Raw genomic sequence first — 25,692 nt, forward strand, 5'->3', positions numbered from 1 at the left:
TAGCCGACAACCCTGAAGAACAGCTAGCAAAAACCCTCTACGAAGAAGCAAGGTTGTTCCAGAGGGCGATACAGTATCTTACCATCACTTAAAAAAAATTGCCATATGTCACTGCCGTGATCAAGGAAACCCTTAGGTAAACGTCATAATAAATCGATGTAACGTGGATTTTATAATATAGCATTGCAGTACTCTGTACAACTATCCCGTATCCTGACTATATTTCCTCGCGCCTTGTTACAACCAGAAAACAACAAAAAAATACTAAATTATGTAGATCTGCCTTCTCTGTCACAGTACAAAAACTTATTATGAGCGACGGCATTCAAAAGTGAGCATATCAGTAAACAGGTTACAAAAATTGGCTGAGTCACAGTCACCTGTGGTCTATTCCGCTCTTCGTCTGTGCACCCCATAGACGTGTGTACATATACCTGAGAAGAAGACGTATGTACACACGTCTATGGGGCGCATAGACGCAGAGCGGAATAGACCACAGGTGACTGTGGCTGAGTGTAGGAACGCATCATTCGATTTGGATATCACCCTTGTTTTTTTTGAACTTTATTTTCTGAAACGACCTCATTATCGAACATGACCTCCTAGTATATTGATAGGCCGTGAATTCAATGTGACCCATTAGAACATGGCGTTCACTGGAGCTGCGTCATCGTCAAAAATTTTACGTCGGTATGGCGTTTTTTCGACTGAAAATCGTCGAGGTTCACTCCTTAACCGTTCGCCGGTGCTGTTTTATGGCATCACCGTCGCTCAATCCAAAATGCGGCGTCGAAGTAACACCGTCAAGTCGTTCAGCGAAATGCCAGGCGAAGGCTCCTGCAGAGTTGCTGGACGGTTGTCCTACGCCTATCGCGGCTGGATGTCGCGAAATACGGACAAGAAACCATGGAATAGGTACGGCGTATGGAACGAAAAATATGGACCAATCTACAAGAGAGTTTTTGGAAATACTGCCATGGTTTACATAACGGACCCAGAAGACATAGCCGTAGTGTGCAGAAACGAAGGGAAATATCCAACCAGACATGATGATCGGTTTAACATGATACACGCAGGGAAACTTTATAAAAGTCAACGCAATATGCCCTTTGGGGTACTCACTGCGTAAGTATGGCTAGCATTATGTTGTTGTGTTTTCTGAGACGTTTTCTGAAAGTTCTACCAGGTTCAGCCTATGGGAGACCTCAACGAGGTGAAACAGACTCTCCAACGTATAACAGGTTGGAAAATAACCGTCATATGACAATACAGTCTTCCAGGGCGAGCAATCTGCTCCCAAACACAGTTCATTAATTCGCGTTACTGTTGTATAATTGCACTTTTTACTAATACAGTTCATTGAAACGGCTACTTTTGCCTGGATTATACGGCCGGCGTAACACAGTATATTTTGTTCAAAAATCAATTTTTGTGCAAAGATACATTCAATTTTCATTAATTTATTAACAGAAGATTAAAATGTGGGTTGAGTACACCATTTGCTATGACAAGTAGACTGCCTCCCGCGGCTCCCCCCTCCCCCAGTCGCCTGGCTTTCCTCGGCAGTAGTTACTGGCTTGCCAATCGTGGGCCAAGGCGTTCATTCCACAATCTACACAACAGCCTACCGCTTATAGCGTGACAATCTGCTAAAGTTTATTCCTTCAATTTATTCTGCTTTGATATTAAAGCCCCAGAATCTATATGACAAGCAGTCGTACGTTGGGTGAGAAAGAAGTGTAAATTTATGCAAGTGTATGCAAATCATCCGATTTTCTGGCTTCGTTTTTCTCCCGTTTTCAACATTTCAAAAAAAATGAACTCAGATTTCTTGAAATTTTCAAATTACGTTCTTTAAGGTGAAGGGCGACGAATTCGGACGCGCACACGCTTTAGAACGTTTCTGCGCAGATTTAAGTCCAGCCAGCCGCAAATGGGTTATTTTGTTGCGCATGTATTCAACATCACCTGTCATTGTTGAAATTGCACTTTTACCACATTTTTTGACCCAGTCTCTTAGAAATACATGTGACCTATAACCTTGTCATATTTTGACCCCCTAGGAAGCTGGTTTTTATTCAATATGAGCGAAAAATTAACATTTCTCTCCCATTTATAGGCGCATATTACCCATTCACCTGGAGATATTGTAAAAAGTAGCGTGGTGACACCCTTTTATTAAAAGTGTAAACTAAATGGTATTATGTCAGGATTTTATTCGCCAAGTTTGGTCAAAATGACACCATTCAGAGCGACAGGAAGAAAGTTCGAAAATTATGTAGTGATATAATTTCGATATCGTCATTTTGTAATCGATACTTATGTAAAAATTTCTTTACAAACATCATGAAAACTATACATTCGATGGATACTGATGATAAGTCTTGGTATTTATTAAAATTAACTCATTTGCTAAGGTTTTCATAATTGCTTTCTTTAGTTAAAGTGAATGATATCATTTTTATTTATTTCTAACGACGCCATTTTAACGTCCGTTTCCATGGAAACGAGCGTGGTGACCCCCATTTTTTATTTCATTTTTGCACTTGCACAACTTCCAAGAATATTTGTGCAAAGTTTCAAGAAAATGACACCACAACTTAATTTTGACGTTATTTGTAGTACTTCACCTTAAGTACCATTACAAAAATGCTGTTTAATTTGGCAGTAAAGTTCATACATTTGAAAAAGTGTCATTTAAATTTTGCTTAACATGATTTTAAGTAAATTTGAATGTTGACGTCAGTCTTGCGACCTCGGCATACCCTGGAAGAATGAGAATAAGTTACGAAAATTTCAAATTAGACAAGTATTTGACAAATTAATTCTTATCATTAATACCAAAATTGAGGTTTTCTACCCAAAATATGAATCTCCTTCGAGTAAACTATCGCTAACATACTAAACTTAAGATTCTCTGCTTTTTGAAAATTTGTTATTGTTTGAAGGGGTATTCACGTTATCTTTGATAAGAAAGATACTGCTCTGACAATTTTGTTGGTTGCATTCGATAGCAAAGGGAAATATTTGCCCGACTTGTCGACGACCTGTCATTCATCTGAACGAGGTCGCAATGGACAGTCTAAGGTGATTTCATGCAGCTCTGCTTGCCCTACTTCTTTGCATGGAGCTCCGTTTCTAGCTCCCTGTTCTTTGTAACGTCAGTGAACTAATGGTGGGCATGAAACTAAAAGCATGAAAGGAATGAAAGGAAAAGACAGCGCGTCAAAAGTTGTGAAATACTTATTTCAGTCTTCATCAACGAGTCAAATGTAACTCATAGTCTAGCGGTTTTTGATGTGTCTTCGAAATGAGAAGCTAATAATTAAACTGACGCCATTTTGGTTATCCAGCTTCATACCGCCAAAAGAACGGCGCACACACACATTCACTATGCTACTGGAAACCAGCATTGACGCAGTGTACAATATTTAAAAAGATGTAAAGTGTGTGTGCATAGACCCTCGAGAAAAGGGTCTATGGTGTTCATGTTACAGGCAGCACCGTAGTTGATAACGCTTTTAGTGTAGAAAGGGGTACACCAAAAGCATTATCAACTACGGTGGTGCCTGTGTGTGTTATCGTGAAGTAGCCTGAACGCATACCGCACTGTACGAACATTAACAGTCAATGACCGAACAAATATAGGGCGAAATCTGTGTCATGGCTTGTCACAAGTTAAGGGACCGTTCAAATTTTTCGGCCGGGAGACCGGCAAAATCCGGGGGGGGGGGTCATCCTAATTTTGGAATCCGCGAAGGGGGGTCATCCCTTTTTCACTGGTAGGAAAGGGGGGGGGTCACCACATTTTCAAAAACATAATACCTACAATAATGTTCACTTTATGCCATGGCCATGATCGACCCTCTTTACCGGCGGGCCGCCTTCTGCGGCCCACTACAATAAATTGACTTTATGTATTACCCATGACCCTCTTAATGGGCGGACGCCTTTGGTGGCCCACTCCAATTAGGTTTACTTCATGCAATGGCCATGATCGACCCTCTTTACCGGCGGGCCTCCTTCGGCGGCCCACTACAATAAATTGACTTTATGTAATAGCCCATGACCATCTTAATGGTCAGACGCCTTCAGTACAGTTTACTTTATGCAATGGCCATGATCGCCTGGCCACCTTTGGTGGCCCACTAGAATATTGAAAGTTGACTTTACGTAATGGCCCATGACCCTCTTAACCAGAGGGCTGCCTTTTGCGAACCACTCCAATAAAGTTTACTTTATACAATGTCCATGGACATAAGTTGTCTATGGAAATGAAGTTAAAAATTGCCTTACAGTCGTCCTAATTAACAGACTTTTGCATGGATGTGGCTGAGAAGTTTGTGCACTGGCATCTCTGCTACACGAATAAAGTTCGCCGTGTACTGGAGTTCAAATCCAAACCGTGTGGGTAAATTTAACATATGGGTTTTTGTTATTTTTCAGCGGGGGGGGGGGGGGTTTCATTTTTTTTGAACACCGGCGACAAGATTCTGCCGCCCCCCCCCCCCGGCCGTAAAAACTGAACGGTCCCTAATCTGTAATCGAGAACTTCTATATAGGCCTACACATATGATTATGTAGCATGCGAGGCACCACAGACGTACCCGCAGGTTTACAGCACTGCGGTTAGGCGGCGCGAATTTTGATTTTGCGTGGCCCCCAAGTGAAAATAAACAATCGGCTACCGCAAATACGCGTGTTGTTGATTTGATTTATTGTCGTTTCAGAAATCGCCATGAGTGGTTCGAAGGAAGAACTTCTCTCAATAAGAAGATGATGAGACCGATGGAAATGGCCAAATATGCCGGGATCGTTAATGACGTCATCACGGATCTGCAAGAGAAAATCCATAGAGTCAGGCAAGCCGACAACGTTGTGCCCCACTTTCAAATGTTAATGTACACATGGGCTGTTGAATGTAAGCATATGCAATTCTTAACTTCAGGACTGGGCGACGACCGAGTGCAAAGTATGAACAAGGACGCCGCCTGGTGATGATAACAGTCATTTCAAAAGAACTTAACCATCGTGTCATGATGATGTTGTTGATGGTGATGATGACGATACTCTCCATATAACCATTGATGTGGTTGCTATCACTCCCTATGTGCCAACGCTACCACCATCACCACCGTCATCGTATCACTATCTCCATCGTCATCATCAACAGCATATATATTGTCCGTTGTAGTCGTATTAAAGCGCTCAATCTTTGTGTAATAAGAGGAATAATATGCTGCGTCTCGGCAACTTTTAGCCGATTGGTTGGCTGAAACACTGAATTATTTCCAAACGGCCAATCAGGTAGGGGATAGCCCTAGTTTCGGGCTCCTTAAGTTGCTGTAAATAACTACAATTTTACCAATTTTACTTTTGAGTGCATATTTGCCATAAACTAATTTCGCATTCCTGTTTAGCCATTACAGCCATCCTGTTCAACAAGCGCCTTCACTTACTCGAAGAAACTATGTCCGCTGAAGCAAATAATTTCATCAACGGTGTACTGGATGTGTTCGACACGTCTATACTCTTATTCAAATTTCCCGCCAATTTACAATCTGCTTTGAGGACAAAACCTTGGCGGAAACACGTCAGGGGATGGGATGCCATTTTCGATTACGGTAAGAAGACAGTATATTGTTGCCGTAACATAGGGGTGCCAATATTTGCGCATTTCAATATTTAATGCATTTTTGAAGTAGGCTTGGCCACAGAGAATGTACACATTCCCACCACGAATTCAAAAATTTTCACTTTCTGGTAATGTGAATGACTGTAGACTCCACAAGGCTGAAACTTGCTAGACTTTTTTCAGCATAGAGGTTATCCTTCAAGCTTTGATTATCTTATACAATGATTAAAATGTTCTTAAACATTTATCGAATATTTCTCTCACAGTTAAAAAAACACACCAAATAATGTAATATTCCTTTGTGAAATTATGACCAAAGGAATTAAAAGGGTTAACGAAAAAATTGGTGAACTGGAATCGCTCAAACGGAGAGGTGTACTGCCTTCTCCCGAAGACATGGACATACTTGAACATCTGTTACTGCGTAGTGACTTGTCTGTGGAGAAGATACATTCAAATATGTCCGAGATACTTCTCGGCTCTATAGATACGGTAAGTTTTGTAATTGCGTGCGAAGCCGTGTTCACTGTTCAGTACACTGTGAGTAATGCGGAAAACTGAACGTTTGTCACCATGATGGAATAAAACACACCAAGCGTCGGTATACCCAGAGATTTTAACCATTGACGAAATAGATGGACGAGCGATAGCAACAGTATATTGAAATTCAGGCGTGAAACGTCAAAAACGGATTTTTGCTCGAGCTGAGATCTCGCGCGTGTGCCAGCCGTGGTATATCGCGAATATACCACGTTCCTTTTCGCGTCTCGACCAATCAGATGGCTGTATTGGCGCCATCAATACTGGTATGATATAATAACGATTATACCAGTATATTGATGGTGCAAACAGATCGATCTGATTGGTCAAGGCGTGAAACGAACCGTGGTATATCGTGACATACCACGGCTGGCGCACACGCGAGCTCTCGGCTTGAGCAAAAATCCTTTTTTGATGTTCCATGCCCGAATTTCAATATACTGTTATGATATAATACCAATAAATCATACCCAGCGACGGTATACCGCTGGATTTTGACCAGTTCACTTCATATATGCATGAGCGATAGCGAGTGCATATATATGTCATGAACTGGTCAAACTCTCGTGGTATACCATCGCTATACCATTTCAATAGATGTGTGAAGGTCATGTGCACGTTGTTGTTTTAAACCATGGTATGTACTGTAATTTCAGTCTGCACACATTTTTCATACATATATATCAGTTCTTTCTATAAAATAGACAGCGAATGCTCTGCAATGGGCAATTTACAACCTGGCCGATAACCCTGAAGAGCAGCAAAAACTCTACGAAGAAGTGTGTAAGGTTGTTCCAGAGGGCGAAATGGTATCTTATCACCACTTAAAAAATCTACCGTATGTCACCGCTGTGATCAAAGAAACTTTGAGGTAAGCAGCTTAATAGACCAATGCGACACGATTTTGTACATCTATAATCGTTGGATTTGCTTTTCCCGTTGTGTTTAATTGAATAAACAGGAAATACTCTTGATGATGGTGACGAAGTAGCGGCCATTCTGTTTATATTACTTCGGGTATGTTAATAATGGTGACAGTTACAAGTATTTCTGCGATGACTAACCGGTTTGCAAATATCCATTCAAGCCTTTTTATAGGCACAACAAGTCAATACCTATAGTACCTAGTTGATGTAGTTTGCGGTACATACGATATATTACGTCCAGTTTTCGGTCAGAGTCACAGGTACTACTGATATTGTGGTGACGACGACGACGACGACGATAATGATGATGACGATACAAGGGACAAGTCGAAGTTATTTCCTGGAGCACGGATATCCCCAAGTCCTCTTCACAACATAGTCAGTCGATATTTTGATTTTCCTTTCAAATAGAATCTATCCAGTCGTTGTCAATAACTCCCGTGTGTTGGACGAGGACATCGCGATCAAAGGTTACAACATTCCAGCTGGGGTAGGTTTGTATGCTATCCACTTCGGATGAGAGGCTTATGCGTCGTTTGTTCATCTTTTGTGAGTTTCAAATTCATGAATACCGCAAGGTGTGCGCGCGCGCCGTCTGCTCATCCTGGGTCTTTAGCAAGTCGAATACTCGGATTGTACTGGTTTTGTGCATTCTGCAAAGCGTGAGACTCCTGTGATATGTCAGCAGTCCAAATGCATGGGAAATTGAAAGTTGGAGACGCTGCACGATTTGAGTTATATCTCTTTACATGGATGCTGGGCCTTGTGCACGAGGCTAGTGTTCCGCAAAAGAGTAGGCGCAGCTTCAACTTCTGTGTTCCTTTTTATTTCTAAGCAGACTCCGATCGTGATGCTCTTCTATCAGTCTGGTAGAGATTCAAAGTACTTCGAAGACCCTAACCAGTTCAAACCTGAGAGATGGTTGACTAGACGGAAAGATAAACTCGGTGCCTTCACTAGCATGCCATTTGGATTTGGGCCAAGAATGTGCATAGGTGATCTATCTATCTATCTATCTATCTATCTATCTATCTATCTATCTATCTATCTATCTATCTATCTATCTATCTATCTATCTATCTATCTATCTATCTATCTATCTATCTATCTATCTATCTATCTATCTATCGATCGATCGATCGATCGATCGATCGATCTGTCTGTCTGTCTGTCTGTCTGTATGCCTAGCTTGCTGGCTATAGTTATGAAGTTTTTCATCATTACCTTTGCTAAAAGAACACAAAATTCCAGTCAATTTTTCGATTTCCGTATTCTCCAGTCACTATTCAATAAATTCCGACTTATGTCACTTGCATAGGTGCTGCATGTGGTGTTCGCATTGCTGAGAACGACCACAGTCACCTGTGGTCTATTGCGCTCTGCGTCTATGCGCCCATAGACGTGTGTACATATGGCTAAGAAGAAGACTGCTCCTTCTCAGGCATATGTATACACGTCTATGGGGCGCATAGACGCAGAGCGCAATAGACCACAGGTGACTTTGGAACGACAATACATAACACTCGTCGAGCCAAGCCAGTCCATGGGCGCGAAAAGGACAATACTCATGCACCACCCTTCATGATTTGTGATACTTGGTGTATTTACTACACCCAGGGATATAATGATACACAGAGCAAAGACGTTATATCTGTCTGATACTGATAGCGACTTTCATGTTGCGTTTTCAGGAAAGAGATTCGCGTTGTTGGAATTACAACTTTTACTCAGCAGGGTAAGCAGAGCTCCTTGTCACTTTTATTACATTATTCCACAACAGTCTATAAGTGCGAACTGTATACGCATCCCTTGTCGGCATTCGATTCATCAACAGACACCGTAAAACGCTAGCCTATTTCAGGACGCCATGAAGGATAATAACGCCTATGATTTGCTCACATGCATGGATTGATCCCCTCAATTCTACGATGTAATTATAAAGTTGATCCTCAATAAGTCACTTAACATGTTTAAACTGTCAATTCTGTTTGTTCTGATATCGATACATTTTCTGAGCCAGTAGTCGAGAAAGTACCGCCAGCTCAGTCCACTTGCTTTTAGCTTTGTTGTCGGACAGAACGTTATTTACATTTGAAACTGCATTGAAAGAAGTAAGGCGATTTATATTCTGTATTGCATGCTGAAGTCTTTATACTTAGGCTATCAGAGTAGTCCTATACATTATTACATTTCGCGCCACAGTAGACGTTTTTATCAACTTGTTATAGTTATGCTTTGCTTTCTACGTCCTCTCTCGATAGATTTCTCAAAATTTCGTCTTGGAGAACACAACCAAGGTGGAGCCGAGGATGTCATTTTTGTTGATGCCTGACAGACCACTTAACCCAAAGTTCATTGACAGATAGTGAGGTTTCAGCAATATTCTCGGTTTAACATTTTTAGTTAAAAAGGCCAGTGATAGTCTCATCAAGATGCGTATAATGATGAGAGTATAGGCCAAATTGGCACATGACTTCCAAAGCTATAAAACAAGGGCAACGTGAAAATGGAGTCCAAATGTAGAATCATAAAATTTCTATAGTACGACTCTGAGTCAATTTCATTGCTAGACTAGGGTACTTGATAGATGTCAATTGAATCTTAATGCGTTGTAAGATCTATTTAGATATATCTGTCGATTGCGAGTTATTTTTCTTGCGTCACAAACACTCAGTGTGAGAATATCATCCGCCGGCTGTCAAAGAGATTACATGACATCATGTTTCACCGTTCAGTTTCACTTTTTCAAACGATTGTATGGTAAGTTTCGCTCATGGCAATACGAGGTGATATATGCAACAAAAATATTGAAATATTTGAATGCAACGGACAACTGTTATCTAGAAGGATAACAGCTGTAATTTTTTTTTATATCTTTATCAACGTGTATGTGTCTGAAAATTTCCCTTCTTTTGTAACCTTGAATCAAACGATAATTCTGCGTTGGTTCCTCTGATTTATCCAATGTGATGACGTTAACAAAGCATTTACATATCAATAAACGGGCAATGATGTAATTGACAATACAGTATTGTGATGTCTAGTTCAAGGCAAAGTAGTTAAAAAATTCCCTTATAAATATATCCGTGCAGGCCTACTAAATGACATACAAGTACATAAACAACTACGAAGAAATATTAGTTATTGAACTAAAATCCCTTCTCTTTCTTCTTGTACTAACATGCGGCCTTTTTTCGGAGTTTTGTACCACTCATTATAGGCCTACACTCGTGATCAATTGCGCCCCTTTCACTACAGAGGTTCCAAATATTGATTCTAAATTTTACGGCGAGCATGTTATCAAGCGATAATCACCAAGACTTCTCTTTTTTGAGTGTGATTTGACATAACCGAGACCACAAACTTATAATTGTATTTAAATCCAATTCACAGAATGAGGTGCCAATAACCTGTTACCATGTGCCTCGCTCCACAGTACAATAAATTACCCACAATGCTGTTTGATTTGTACCAGCGACGTTAGTTTTCTTGTAACTTTTTCTGTTCCGCATAAAAGCGATAATGTGAAGTCTCAAGATAATTGATTAATCATATTTATTAAAATGCATGCTTGCTTGCATGCAAAAGAAAAAGGAACGCACATCAGGAGAAAAGAGACAAATGCACGACAACTAAACTGCAACAAAATACTTCTCAAAAGTTACATGGTTGAATATAGATTCATATGATATAAATGTATAAGTAAAAATGAAATATAGACGTAGATGCAATTAATAAACTCACAGTCCATAGCGGTGCACATGTAAAAGTAGGTCATCGCACTGATCGCGTTTGAATATTATAAAGGTCAGGCCGAGGCCGTGTGAACTTTAAACTGCTGACAACATGGCGTTCGCTAGGCTTATGTTGTCCTCAACGTCTAGAACACTACGTCAGATCTGTGGCCGCTCTCAAATCAAACATAGCTCTGCCATCTACGTAGGATGTCCACAACAGCTGTTTTACTCTACGGCTACCGACCAGCCCTATATGCCAAAGGAAAATGACGTCGTGAAGCCGTTCAGCGAAATGCCAGGAAGGGGCTCAGACAGCTTAACGGGACGGTTGTCCTATGCTCTCCAAGGCTGGAGACGCCGAAATACAGTCAAGAAGCCATGGGATACGTACAGCGAATGGAGCGAAAAGTATGGCTCTGTGTACAAGAGAGCGTTTGGAAAAACTGCCATGGTTTACATAACGGACCCCGAAGACATAGCCGTAGTGTGCAGAAACGAAGGAAAGTACCCGACAAGATTCGGCGGGGGCTTGGATATAACGCATGCGTGGAAAGTTTATAAACGTCAGCGCAATATGCCCTACGGATTGCTCACGGCGTAAGTATGCTTTCCTGGCCGTAATTTCATTTAAATACCGCAAACAAAGCATAATAATCACGTCCCGAAGTACGCAAATTTGGCTCCATGGCAACGATATGATCATTATACAGAACCCAGGTAGAGGATAGTTTTGATGAGCAGTATGGTTTTCGTAAATATTATTGGTTTTCGCGACCTAAAAGTATTTCGGAGACTATGGTGATGTGCTTTATGTTCAGGCTAACAATATGTCGATTAGCTATCTAGTATTCTTTCCATTTGTATAGGCCTATTTGTTGTGCTTTGTATCGATACTTTGACGATTCCATGGCATTTGGATTTGACTTTGTCGTTTCCATTCTGTTGCAGGAATGGTGAGAAGTGGTTTCGGGTAAGGACCGCGTTCAATAAGAAAATGATGAGACCAATCGAAGTGCCAAGATATGGCGAAGTCGTGAATGACGTCGTCACTGACTTCGAAAAGAAACTGCGTAGAGTCAGACAAGCCGATGACGTCGTGCCTGATTTCCAAATGTTAATGTATACATGGGCCGTTGAATGTGAGCACACAAATATGGCGTCAAAGTTTCTATGTTTTGCATTGTTGGTAAAGATAGACTATTTTTTAAGCCCTCCCCCCATGACAAGTTGACGATGACGATGATGAAAATGTTTATAACCTTGTTTTAGTTTTATGAATGCACTGGATTGTTCAGTCACGATGATGATGATGATGATGATGATGATGATGATGATGATGATGACGACGACGACGACGACGATGATGATGATGATGATGATGATGATGATGATGATGATTGGGGAGAGCAGTATTTCGTGACTGGTAGATTGTTTTTCCTATGTTTTTGTTCTTCTGTTCCTTGTTTTTACGGGAGTTCTTTACACCTTTTCAACCTAATCACGCATATTACAACTGTCAAGTACAAACAGAATCAAAATGAATTGCATATCTACGCACATTCCGACTGTTTCTGTTTTTTCTTGATTATTTGCTCACCAGTTTTCTATACCTCCACAGCAATTTCGGCCATCTTGTTCACCAAGCGTCTCCACTTACTCGGAGAAACTCAGTCTGAGGAAGCAAATAATTTCATCAACGGTATACTGGCTGTGTTCGACACGTCTGTACTGTTATTCAAATTTCCCGCCAGTTTACAGTCTGCTTTGGGAACAAGACCTTGGCGGAAACACGTCAAGGGATGGGATGCCATTTTCGACTACGGTAAGGAGTTAATGTATTTGGTTCGCCAATTACTGGCAACTCATCTCTCTTCGTGAAGAGGCATATTCAATGTGATGTACATTCTGCTTGTGTGATTTTAAAGGGAGAGATACAGTGATCGCAAATTGCCAGTTCAGTGATGTGGAGACCGTTCATTGGCTAACAATGTCTAACGGCTGTGAATCCTTGACGAATTGAGTCCCGGTTACACAGACTGCACCTTTGGGCTCTCATCGGGCCTCCGACCACTCAGTCTGGGGAAATCCAATTCAACCGTCAAGTCGTCCACACTGGGGGCAACTGACCCACGATGTCAATTGTGTTTTGAGACAAAGCCAGGAATAATATATTTATGTAGAAGTGGGTTTCGAAGTTCTTTATTGATAACGAGTGAGAACTATGACTTTACATCTTGGATCAGTTGTCTCGTATCGCGCCATCTTCATAGCTTGGCGACTTTTGAATGGGATATCCCTGTAACCTTCATAAATGTAATAATCTCCACAAATGTAACATCAACCATAATTGTAATAAAATGCACCCGTAAATGTAATATCACTCATAAACGTAACGAAAACCAACCATAAATGTAATAAAAGCACCCACCACAATTGTATTAAATTGTAACCATAAATGTAATAAAAAAATCACCCATAAATGTAATAAATCTATTTTGTCGTTGCAATTGAGGAATTGGCCCTTAAATATTTATCTATGTAATAAGGAAAGCAACTCCACACATTATTCATATCTTAATTGTTTGCGTTTAGTGTGTTTTGTATATTTGAAAGTGTATTTTACGTTTCCCTGTTTTGTGTACAGAACTGATTGGCCATGGCGAGACACAGCTGTATTCTGAATGTTAGTGCAGTCTCTACTCCAGAGTGGAGGAGACTGCATAACACTACGATTCTTTAACGCCGTTTTTTTTCGAAATTTGCCGTACTTTCTTAATCAGTCGCCTCAAATTCGTCTTCAGGGGATAAATTGTGTGGAATAATCGATAGATTGTCTGTATTCCTATGTTGTCCCACTAGAAATTTGTTCCTTCACTAGGGATACTATATGGGGGCCCGTTCTGGTCAAAATTATGTTTTATTAATTTTAGTATGTTAGAATTAATTTTATGTAGACTGGAATTAATTTACTAGCACCTCGAATTAATTGTATGTTTCTTTTAATTAATTTTTATATGCTTTAATTAATTTTGTGTAGTCATGCCGAATTAATTTTATGTGTTCCAATTAATTATTTCTGCTTATCTTTGCTGTAATTAATTTTATGTAGTCTAGAATTAATTTTGCTAACATTTCAAATTATTTATATGTTTTTTATGTGCCGGAATTAATTTTATGTAGTCTAGATTTAATATATTAATTCCTTCAATTGATTTGGGGTTCAAAATGTTTTCACTTGCTGCAATTAATTTAATGTGTGCTAGAATTAATTTCTACTAGTGTCTTGAATTAATTTTGTGTTCGGTCGAAGTAATTATGTGTTTGAGCGAATTAATTATATGTGTTCGCTCGAATTAATTATGTGTGTTCGCTCGAATTAATTTTATGTGTTTGCTCGAATTAATTATATGTGTTTGCTCGAATTATTTTCGGCCGATCCCACAGTCCTTTGCGCACGCTTTCCTAAATCAATATGGCGACTCCCGACCGGAGTGGTATTATTCAGGCGCTCGAACCGTGATCTGTGAAAATGGAAATCAATAAACTGATCACAAAAACTTTTGTAGTGTCTCCTGTCTGAGGGATCGTGTATGTGATTGCCCATAGAGCGAAGCCTGACCAATTTTGTGTTTACGTCAGACGCGAACGTTCACCCTTTCTCTGTTATTTGTTCTGAGTCATCGATCATAAACTTTTTGGTATAACTGGTTGACGAGTTATGTTGACGCTTCCTTATTATGTAATTATAAGTGTCTAGAACTGCCGTTCCACTTCCGTTATCTAACGGTTTGATCAGTACCTCGCTGTTTTCTGATAGTGTTCTCAAAGTATCCTATTCTGTGTTTCGGAAAGGAAACCTAGTTTCAGGAAAGTGTGCAATAACATTACACTAGTCTTATTAAAGTTATTATTTGCTCAGGGCATTGATAAACAAATGATCACATATGCAAGTTCAAGTTTATTACATTTATGGTTGAGTTTTATTACATTTATGGTTAATTTGTTTATTACATTTGTTGTGGTTGATATTACATTTACATTTATGGAGGTTACAATCCCCCGACTGCGTGGAGACGGCCGAATTAGAGCTTCGAAGTGCAAGTCCGGTTAACAGAGACTACGTCAGTCGGAACATGGACGTCTGTGGTACGTCCATGGTCGAAATGACATTCACAAAAATTCAAGTTGAGAAAGCATCAAGTTGAGAAACATAACCTGTTTTCCACTCGGCATTTTCTTCGATTATTGCATATTCACGGTTGCATGATTGTACCTTGCACGGAGAGGTCAGAAGCACTGTGAAAATTGGGACCAAGTAGGATATCGATGCTACTACAACAGAGGAACGTTAGATCAAAGTCAAAGCATCTATAAACTACGGTGAAATAAGTATAATTCCCACAATGCCCGTTTTATGCTGGATCTTCCACTTTCATAACGAAACATGAATCTCCTCACCCCCACATCTCACAGGAATGAAAAGAGTAAACGAAAAGATGACTGAGCTGGAATTGCTCGAAGAAAAAGGCGAACTTCCGTCCCCGGAAAGCATGGATATCATCCAACATCTGTTACTGCGGACTGACCTATCTCCGGACATGATATATTCACATATGTCGGAAGTTCTTCTTGGCGCTGTTGATACGGTATGTGTTTCTTCGTATGTACCGATCGCGTCGATTTTTGTTTGTCCGTAAGCATAAGAAAACATGCATATATATATATATATATATATATATATATATATATATATATATATATATATATATATATATATATATATATATATATATATATATATATAATTTATTTACCTATTTATTTATCTATTTATTTATTTATAAAAAAGATTTTTATATATTTCTATGATCTTCCATTGTGCTAGTGTTGTTAGTTGTGAAGAGTACAAACGCCTGTCCAGGGTTTTCCTTCCATTTTCTAGACGTTTATTTAGTGATGTCATATGTTATAGTTTCACTTCACACACAGACAGCAAACGCATTCCAATGGGCAGTTTACAACCTTGCAAACAATCCAGAAACACAGGAAAAACTCCACGAAGAAGTGCGCAGGGTTGTTCCGAAGGGAGAAATGGTATCTTACAAACACATTGAAAAACTGCCATATGTCACTGCTGTGATCAAGGAAACTCTAAGGTTCGGGCAAATAATGACAAAATATTGCCACTAATGTCGAATTTACATGTGACATGAGGTGATACGTAGGGACGTGTTTTTTGTCAGTTCATTTGCGCAGTTGTAATATTATTGAAAGGGCTAGCTGTATGTAAGACAAACATGGCTTCACAGTTGTAGTGACAGTAATTTTTGCGTTTGTTATTGTGGGTATAGTGTGTACGTTGATGAGATAGATGGTGATCGTGTTATTGTTGATGATGACAGTGACGAAGACGATGATAATGATGATGATAATGTTGATGATAAACTCGTTACATCTTTATATATCTTGCTTTAACATTAGGTAAACGTAATCGCTATTTTTTAGAAACGTAACATATCTTTATAACTGTTGCGACAGTGTTCTTGATTTCAAATTTAGGATAATAATTATGGTATATAACAAAGTGTATTGCCAAAGCAACAATGCCGAATCGAGTATAATTCAAATAGAAATAAGGGTTACAATACAACATTAGCCAGATACCAAAAGTTTTAACAACTCATCATTCGCTGATTCCTTCCTGATGTAGAGTAAATCCAGTCGTGGTAAATAACTCCCGTGTGTTGGACGAAGACATCACGATCAAAGGCTACAACATTCCCGCAGGGGTAGGTTTACACATAAATGTTGAAAATTTGTTTGTATTTCAATTAAGTTCCATGAGAGGCAGTGTGGAACCACTTCACGGTTTTCAAAAGCAGGCACTTCTATGGGATGTGCAGAAATGCTACAAGTTAACTCTGGCGTCACATCATGTGAACGTTTATAGTGCTGCAGGTTAAAGACACAAAAACTAATTTTTGATGTTTTTTTATGATTTGTTATGTTAAACGGTTGAAGTTCATTGTAAAAGCCGTGAAATACAACGTGCAATATTATGTACAATGTACAGTGGTATTTGTTGATGAGTGGATTCTTGTGCAAACTAAAATTCAGCAGTTAACCAGAATACTGGCATTACACACACGCCATGTTGACAAGTTAAGCATTACACATTTCGACACTATTTTTCAGTAGAAAAAGCACCTGTACATTACAGCTACCAATATAAGAAGGAGAGCCCCTAAAACTTACAGGTAGTGGAGCCAAATACTTTTATTGAACCAGAGAATTCCGTAAATTTTCCATCGGATTCGTACTCACAACGTACGGCACCAAGTCACTTAGCGAAGACATCACAGTCAAAACTGTTCGGCTGAGTCCTCACAATGAAAAAACGATTGGTATTAAAGAGGCACTCCCACTTGGTAACATTTTTTAAACACATTTTTTTAATGTCAACGACCGATATTTGACGTGGCCACTGCGCGTGGATCGCGAGATATCGATAAAAACATGTCATTTCCCGAGCGTATTTTTCACATCCCGAAGTTTTACGATCGTTTCTGATTTTGACCCGAAATCCCCCGAAGGTTTGTTGTTGTGCTGACTGACGATATTCTAGGGAGTCTACAATAAGTTCTAACGACGCAATTAATTTACTTCCCACTGCAAAGACTTTATATACAGCATTATGCCTTTACCTCAGGTACGTTTTTTAAAACTTCTCCTTAGGTTTTGTCGTTTTCATTATTCTAAATCAGTGGTTTTTTAACCAATACCACATAAACATCAGTTTTTACGTGTCAAATATTAGCCGCCTCCGATGACTACATTTTGTCGTCTGCCACACAGTACACCGCGCGCGTGGTATGCGTCTATGCATACCACGCGGCGGCCGCTATGTATCAACCGCACGTAACTGTGCTAGTCACCTATGCGAATTCTGGTGGAATCAGCAAAAATTGTTTTTCGTTTTTACGCCAAGTCAGTAAGACTCAGCTTTCTCCCACGGGGCATGACCGATCACCGACGCAAGTGATACTGTGGCGTACAGCAGCGTAAGCGTAGACTCGTACTCCATAGCTTAGTTGACAATGGCCCCAGTGCCGAACGTTCAATGTTCAGAAGCTGAATTTAGGTGGGCCACCGGAATTCAAACTTTTATTTTTTTGAAGACATGTTTTTATCGATATCTCGCGATCCGCGCGCAGTCGCCACGTCAAATATCGACCGTTGGCATTAAAAAAATGTGCTTTTAAAATGTTACCAAGTGGGAGTGCCACTTTAAACCATAGCTAATGGCCCTGTCACACCTTGACGATTTAGCCAGTGTATGCCAACGCCTGAAAAATTTGGCGAATACGCTGGGCCCACGTTTACGTTATGGGTAAGTTTTTGTGAGTTGAGAACACGCCGGTATACGTCGTAGTACGTCGAGCTCGTCGAAAACCTTTGTGGATGCACAAAACTTTTCGACGTCTGCCGGCGTACACGCGGGCCATAAGTTGTAGGTAGGTTATGCGCTCGTTGACACACGGTCACACACATTACTTGTAAGTTACTCATAAATCGAAATACGGCGAGATAATTGCCTAGCGTACTCAAAATGTATTTTAACCTATGAGTACATTATGAATACGCTATGTATACGCCCAAAATTAAAAAATACACCGTTAGTTCAGCAAGCCAGCGCTTTAGAGAATGTTTTATACTTCGGCATACGCTGGCTAAATCGTCAAGGAGTGTGACAGGGCCCTAAGTTCTTTCAATTTTCTGACCGCCCGGGACCGCGTAACGATTTTGGATGCAATTTTGCGTGTGGCACGATACCATGGTATCGAAAGCTGAAGTTTTCCGCAGTTTACTTTAGTTTTCTTTACGTTGCAAATAGACCCCGATCGTGATGCTGTTCCACCAGTCGGGTAGGAATTCCAAGTACTTCGAAGACCCTGACAAGTTCATGCCGGAGAGGTGGTTGACAAGACGCAGCGACAAGTTAAGTGCCTTCACCAGTATGCCGTTCGGATTTGGACCGAGAATGTGCATAGGTACATCACGTAAAAAGTCTCTTTCTTTACATTTTTGCTACGTATAATTATCCAGCATTGTGGCCCCAGTGTTTTCTACATTCTTCAAATTCACTGGTATTGCCAAAACTATAAATAATAGCAATAATGTACACCCTTCCGGCCTAAAATGGGCTCAAGTAAACTTCGCATTCTTTAATGTACTCGGCTCGGCCTCATACATCATGAAGTCTTGCAAAGCTTCCTTTCGCCCTTTATTAAGTAAATTACTGATTGAATTGCTGGTTGTTATTTTTCAGGAAAGCGATTTGCCATGTTCGAGCTCCAGGTCTTACTCGCCAGGGTAAGTAGAACCATAGCCAGGCGCCCTCTGCTGTCTATGGTACAGCTTATTGATAGTCGCAATTGAAGTAGTCGAGAGAGGGTACCTGTACAGCTTGGATTTGTTCTTTAGCCCCATGTCCGTCTGGAGTCACTACATCGACAGATATTCAGTGAATGAATCCACTCAAATTTAAAGTGAGGACAACTATAATGATGTGCATGAATATTTTATAAGATACAATCAACTATGACTGTCAGGTATCAATTTCTTCCTTGTTCAAAGCCAAAACTCGAACGTGCCAAACGTCAACTGATTTTGATCAAACCTGGTACAAAGATGGAATATTTCAGCATACATACGCATTCCTGTCTTAGACGGCGACATCACTGTATGTGTGAAGGGCAGTGACCCATAAATACGGTCTTCGGGAGCTGAATAACGTGGAAAATTTGAAGAACTTGATCCAATCCAATGCTTTTAGCCCCATCAATTATATAACCGACAATGAGAGATTGCCGTGATTTAACATCTGTTGCATTGCTAGGAGCTGCATGTATAGAATTACTCTCTGCCAATACGGTGTAATATGAACGTAGCTATAGCTAACAAGATCATAATGTGCAAATTATTTTATGAGAAGTTGACAAACTACATTTGTATACAGAGTCGCAAGCATGTGTTCCTGACCTATTGGATCGGTGCTTTCTGAATCATCAAGTTACCCTGTATAAATCTTGTCAAGATATCTAACATGTTTTGTTATATTTCCATCTTATCCACTTCCATCACAGATTTCGCAAGATTTCATCTTGGAAAATACAACGGCGGTTGAACCGAAGATGTCATTTCTTATGTTGCCCGACAGACCCCTAAACCCGAAGTTTATTGACAGATAGCCCTTTGATCATCACAAAAAATTCAAAACTTACGTTTTTATGGATATCGGCAGGTGCATATTTGGTGCTTCTTTATTTTTTGTCTTTGGGAAAAAATGAACGCGACTTAGAAAACATGAGATACCGAGTGCCGTGAAAAACATCACAGTGTTCTGAACGACAGAAAGACGTGACAAGATGGGAAACAGAAATGCCGGATGTGCTTGTACGTCATATCCGCTGATTTGAAAACAAATTCATTCAAACCCCAGAAGAATTTTTGTACAGCATGAATGTTTAATGACTAAAATGTATCCCTATATGCATATTACCTGAGAGTGTTTGGGTGTTTTAAATGTCCGACCCAATCCCTTGATTCGTAAGCCCTTTAAACGTTTGTATATACTTATTCAGTCCGCCGGGAGTAAAAATTTATTCATAGCGGTGTGTTGCTAAGCTGACTTCGTTTTTTCGATAATGTATTCCCCAGTTAACTTAATGATTATAAATATATCGATTGTGCCCTTGGATTACTACAAAAATGCTAGCTATTTCGCCTTATTCTCGGGTGTTCGTAGATTTGTACCGTCTAGTATGGTTAAGTTACCTGCAAATGTTTTATATAAAGCACGACGGCAGCTCTTTCCATTGTAGATTCCATCTGCACAATACAACCTTAACAGTTTCTAGTGCAGCGTTCATCTAAGATCACAACTAAGTGGTTGGGGTCATTACTGTAGAGAGATAGTACTATTTTTTGCAGTAGTGAACACCGGATAAAAATAATGCGATTCAATCGATTTTTTGGATTGCACATATTCGCCGTGGAGAATTCTAATAATTTTTTTACTTTACCGCTCCTATTTTACTTTCATTTTCAAGTGCAATTGCGGTAAATGCATTTTATGTGTACATGTATTTACAATGACTTTAGCATTCCGTGTCATAGAATTGTCGGGAAACGAATCAATTAACAAAAAGAACATTGTCTTGCGCAGAAAAAAGAAATGACCAATATCATTTTCTTTTTGAGTATTTTCAACATATTTTGATGAATTCAACATGGCAGTCACAAAATTATAAGTATATAATTTACATTCCATACCCATTAATGGCAGGATATTGTGCACCAACTTTCATGTTTGATAAAATTTCAACAGAATTCAATGAGGAATATTAACTTTCAGCTTACAAGCATAATCTTTATCGTATAGATTTACACTGACAGTGTAAATCAACAAGTGGTTGATATCACAAAAAAACCGCGACTGACGGGATGGCCGTCGCCCAGTGATGGAATAGTACAAGGACAAATCTATGAAAATTGTGAAACTGATTTTGCTACCAAGAAACTTAAATTTATTTGTTGGAATGTACAAGGATTATACAAGAAAGTTGTTGATAATAACTTACTCTTATACTTAAATACATTTGCCTGTTTATGTTTTGTTGAAACCTGGCTAAATCCAGGTACAAACTTACAGATTAGTGGTTTCAAAAGTATTCATGTTACTCGTAAAAGATTGAGCCATATGGGTCATAATTCTGGTGGTCTTTCTGTTTATGTGAAATCATTACTACCAATTCAATGTGTTAAACTTGACAGTGTATCTGAAAATATTTTATGGGTTCACTTGAAATCAGATGTAACCCATTTTGATAGTTTTGTTATTGCTGTGGTTTACAAATCACCAACAGGTTCATCTGTGCACTCAAATGAACTACTTTATGATACTTTAGAGTCTGAATTAGCAAAATATAGAGAATATTTCCCACATTGTAAATTCATGATCTGTGGAGATTTTAACGCTCGCACTAGTACCGAACCTGATTTTATCGAATTTGATGATATCAGCCACGTTCCCGTTGATGATACTTATGGAAATGATTCTGAATTACCACCTCGTGTAAGCTGTGATAATGTTATTAACTTATATGGGAGATTGTTATTAAATTTTTGTATTTCTACTGGTTTAAGAATCGTAAATGGCCGTCTGGGGAACCCCAGCAACTTTTATACTTGTATTACACCAAATGGCTGTAGCATCGTGGATTACTTGCTTATCCCGGATAGTGATTTTGCAGACATTGATGCGTTTAAAATTGACAGCCGCACCGAATCTGATCACATGCCAGTAACTTTCACTATATCTGGTAAAATTGTAGATAATGTGGTAAATAACAAAGGGACAAGCAGTGATACCAATTCATCAAATATAAGTCATGTAGATAGAACTTACTGGGATATTAGTAAGTTACATGCCTATCTAGATGTATGGATTTCAGACTTGGTTAACATTCTATTGATAATCTTTATCAGTTCATTGAAATAAGTGACACTGATTCAGCTATTTCATGTTTAGATGGTATCCTTGATACAGTCACCTCTGCATTTAGAAAGAGTTTAAAAAGAAAAGTTTTTAGACGGGAAAATGCTCGGTTCGATCAAGATTGTAGCAAATGAAAAAGGGAAGTTCATTGCTCTTTAAATAAATTCAGAAACGATCGCACCCAGGAAAATCTGAAAGACTACCAGGATATTAGGAGATCATACAAAAAACTCCTTGAGTATAAAAAACAATACTATAATCAGTGTAAAATGGAGAGGTTTTTAGCTGCTGCTGAAGACAAGAACTCAAGTAACTTCTGGAAATGGTTCAGTCACTTTTCACCTGGTCCCTCAACAAACATTCCACGAGACTCTTGGTTTAACTATTTCGCTGATCTTTTCAATCCCACAGCTACCGATGAAAATGAGTTCACAGAGTTTCATGCTCATGCCAGACTTTTCATAGAAAATATCAATGCAGAATACAATGATGATTTAGATATTGACTGTAGTATTTTAGATGAACCCATTACATTAGATGAAATTAAAGCAAGCATAAATAAGCTCAAAAACAATAAAGCACCTGGAGTAGATGGGATAGTAGGGGAACTTTATAAATATGCACCGCAAGTGTTTTCCAATATTTTGTGTACAATATTTAATTGTCTTCTTTCATCTGGTAAATTCCCAAATGCTTGGGTTAAAGGTATGATTTCACCCATACATAAAAAAGGGGACAGGGATAATCCTGGAAATTACCGGGGTATAAACCTACTTCCTGTCATAGGAACAATTTACTGTTCAATCCTATGTAAAATGCTAGAAAATGGTTTGATGCGTATTCTAATATTACTGATATCCAGTTTGCGTTTAAAAAGAAGAGAAGTACTGTTGATAGTATTTTTGTTTTGAGTACCATTATAAATAAGTATCTTTCACAACGAAAAGGAAGATTATATTGCGCATTCATTGACATCGAGAACGCCTTTGATAGAATTCAACACTATTTGCTATTTTATAAGTTATTCAAAATAGGTGCCAAGGGAAATTTCTATCGTAGTCTAATTTCTATGTATACAAATGTCCAAGCATGTGTGAGAACGCCACTTGGTTTAACTGATTTTTTCACATGTACTTGTGGTCTCCAACAAGACTCTATCATATCACCGTTACTTTTTTGTTTCTGTATAAATGAAATGGAAACTGAATTGAAAACTGATTATTCTTCTGGTGTATATATATCTGGTATCAACTTGATTATGCTGCTCTTTGCAGTTGATCTAGTCCTTATGAGTTGTATTATGATAGGATTACAAAGATTGATACATAAGTTATCAGATTACTGTAAAAAATGGCAAATGAAAGTAAATTATCAGAAAACCAAAATAGTGGTTTTTAGACGGGGTGGTAAGTTGAAAAAAACTGATAAATGGTACTTAGATGGCCATAAGATTGAAGTTGTGTCTTTTTACAAATATCTGGGTTTGATGTTGTCATGTAGTGGCAAATGGAACCTCGCCCAGAAAACATTAGCTGCTCAAGCAAGCAAAGCTATGTTTCTTTTGAAACGCCAGCTGTCAAATCTAAGCGAAGTTCCACTGAAATATGCACTTCGTGTCTTTGATTGTAAGATCGCTCCGATCTTAAACTATGCATCAGAAATCTGGGGATTTCACAAAGCTGATAATATAGAGAGAATCCAAAATAACTTCTTACGTCATATCTTATGTTTAAATAGACACGCCCCAAATAGTGCTATCAAAGCTGAAACTGGACGTTACGATCTCTTCTACCAACGTCAAATTAAAATAGTTAAATATTGGTTTAAATTATTGTGTATGGAAGAAAACAATATAGTGCGATCCGCTACAAATCACAATATGATAGAGCTGAGAGAAATATATTGTGCTGGGCACTTCAAGTAAAACAACTGTTATGTAAGCTAGGTTTTGCTGATGTGTGGTCACAGCAAGGGGTTGCAAATGTAAATGCATTCCTGAGTGTTTTTAAACAAAGGTGTCATGATATCAATATGCAAACGACCTTGAGTGACATGACCTCAATTAGCAAATTAGACACCTTTTGTAGATTTAAATTTACAGTTAACTTTGAAAAGTATTTGTATGTGATAAATAGAAAGATCTTTAGAGTTGCAATGTGCCGCTTTCGATTATCTAGTCACTCACTACGTATTGAACAATGTAGATGGGAAAGAATAAAAGTACCAGGATCTGAAAGAGTTTGCTTGGTGTGTACCAGTGGCCAGGTGGAAGACGAATACCACCTGTGTTTAGTTTGCCCGGTGTACACTGAGTTAAGGCGAAGGTTTATTCCATTGTTTTTTATGATCCTCCAGTCCGTTATAAGTTTTACTTACTCATGGAATCACAAAATGTTTATTTAGTAAATCAATTGAGTAGATTTATTTATTTTGCTTTTCAAAAACGAGACAAAGCTTTGCAGATGTAAATATTTTTTCAAGATGGTATGTATGTTAATGTATTCTTTTGTATTTAAGGCCAAAGGCCTTATATACTGCATAAATAAATCAATCAATCAATCACGGAAGGTGTTTTTTTAGATAATTACACCGTAAATTATATCACGTTCCATGACGTTTCCCTCTTTGAAGTGGTACATTGTTTTATACTGTGAAATGAATAAATATCATTGCAAAACAATAAAGAAAAAGACTCTTTTTTTTGTATTTAACATTTTATTGGGTTACTTGACGTTTACAAAAAGGTTGTTTTCCAATTGTTACATGGATGTATTTTACATATCTTATACTTTTCATGTAGTAATACAGATTATAATAATAATAATAATAATAATACAGGTCTTGTGCTTGTAAATAAAAGGAATATCAAGTTGACACACACAAGAGACAGAAAGAAAGAGAAAAAGAAAACTTATAATCTTAGAAACTGTCCCCATTTCTTAAGATGAGAGTTCAACTTATTCTTTTTGTTAGCAATATGAAATTCCAAGTTTTGAATATTTTGCAGATATTTTTTGAAAGCACCCAAACTTGGTTTTTGTTTTTGATATTTTGATCTATAAATGTAGTATTTAGCAGCAAGGATTACAAAGTTTAAAAATAAAGAAAATCTTCCATCTCCAAGAATAATTTGTCTAACAGTTGGGTGACTCTGAAATCCAATTTTATTTCCCCATACCCTATAAATTCCCTCCCAAAATTCCACCACAAATACACATTCATGAAACAAATGAACCAGTGTTTCACTCTGATCCTCACAAAAGGTACATTTCTCAGAGTCAACTCTAGGTGGTG

General features: G+C 38.7%; 2 protein-coding genes across 3 annotated transcripts; both read left to right on the forward strand.

Moving 5' to 3' along the window:
- The first annotated feature begins 450 nt into the window (after window positions 1-450).
- Window positions 451-10,127, forward strand: LOC139151792 (sterol 26-hydroxylase, mitochondrial-like). Its single transcript, XM_070724781.1, has 9 exons — window positions 451-1,125; window positions 4,731-4,921; window positions 5,421-5,624; window positions 5,955-6,127; window positions 6,880-7,046; window positions 7,513-7,591; window positions 7,940-8,096; window positions 8,793-8,836; window positions 9,363-10,127. Exons 1-9 carry the CDS (start codon window positions 647-649, stop codon window positions 9,465-9,467), a joined length of 1,599 nt encoding a protein of 532 aa, XP_070580882.1. The 5' UTR covers window positions 451-646; the 3' UTR covers window positions 9,468-10,127.
- Window positions 10,128-10,927: 800 nt separating this feature from the next.
- On the forward strand, window positions 10,928-25,071 carry LOC139151793 (1,25-dihydroxyvitamin D(3) 24-hydroxylase, mitochondrial-like). 2 transcript variants are annotated; one of them, XR_011556491.1, is made up of 10 exons: window positions 10,928-11,435; window positions 11,787-11,977; window positions 12,457-12,660; window positions 15,312-15,484; window positions 15,828-15,994; window positions 16,549-16,627; window positions 18,733-18,889; window positions 19,168-19,211; window positions 19,985-21,297; window positions 24,967-25,071. XR_011556491.1 is itself a non-coding variant. In XM_070724782.1 (9 exons), the coding sequence occupies exons 1-9, from the start codon at window positions 10,948-10,950 to the stop codon at window positions 20,087-20,089; spliced, it is 1,608 nt and encodes a 535-aa protein (XP_070580883.1). In that variant the 5' UTR covers window positions 10,928-10,947; the 3' UTR covers window positions 20,090-22,052. The 2 variants fall into 2 exon arrangements, 1 of the variants encoding a protein (XP_070580883.1); XM_070724782.1 differs by lacking the exon at window positions 24,967-25,071 and having other exon boundaries at window positions 19,985-22,052.
- The last annotated feature ends 621 nt before the right edge of the window (window positions 25,072-25,692 follow it).

This window comes from Ptychodera flava, chromosome 15, assembly GCF_041260155.1.
Source record: "Ptychodera flava strain L36383 chromosome 15, AS_Pfla_20210202, whole genome shotgun sequence".
NCBI classification, from domain to species: domain Eukaryota; kingdom Metazoa; phylum Hemichordata; class Enteropneusta; family Ptychoderidae; genus Ptychodera; species Ptychodera flava.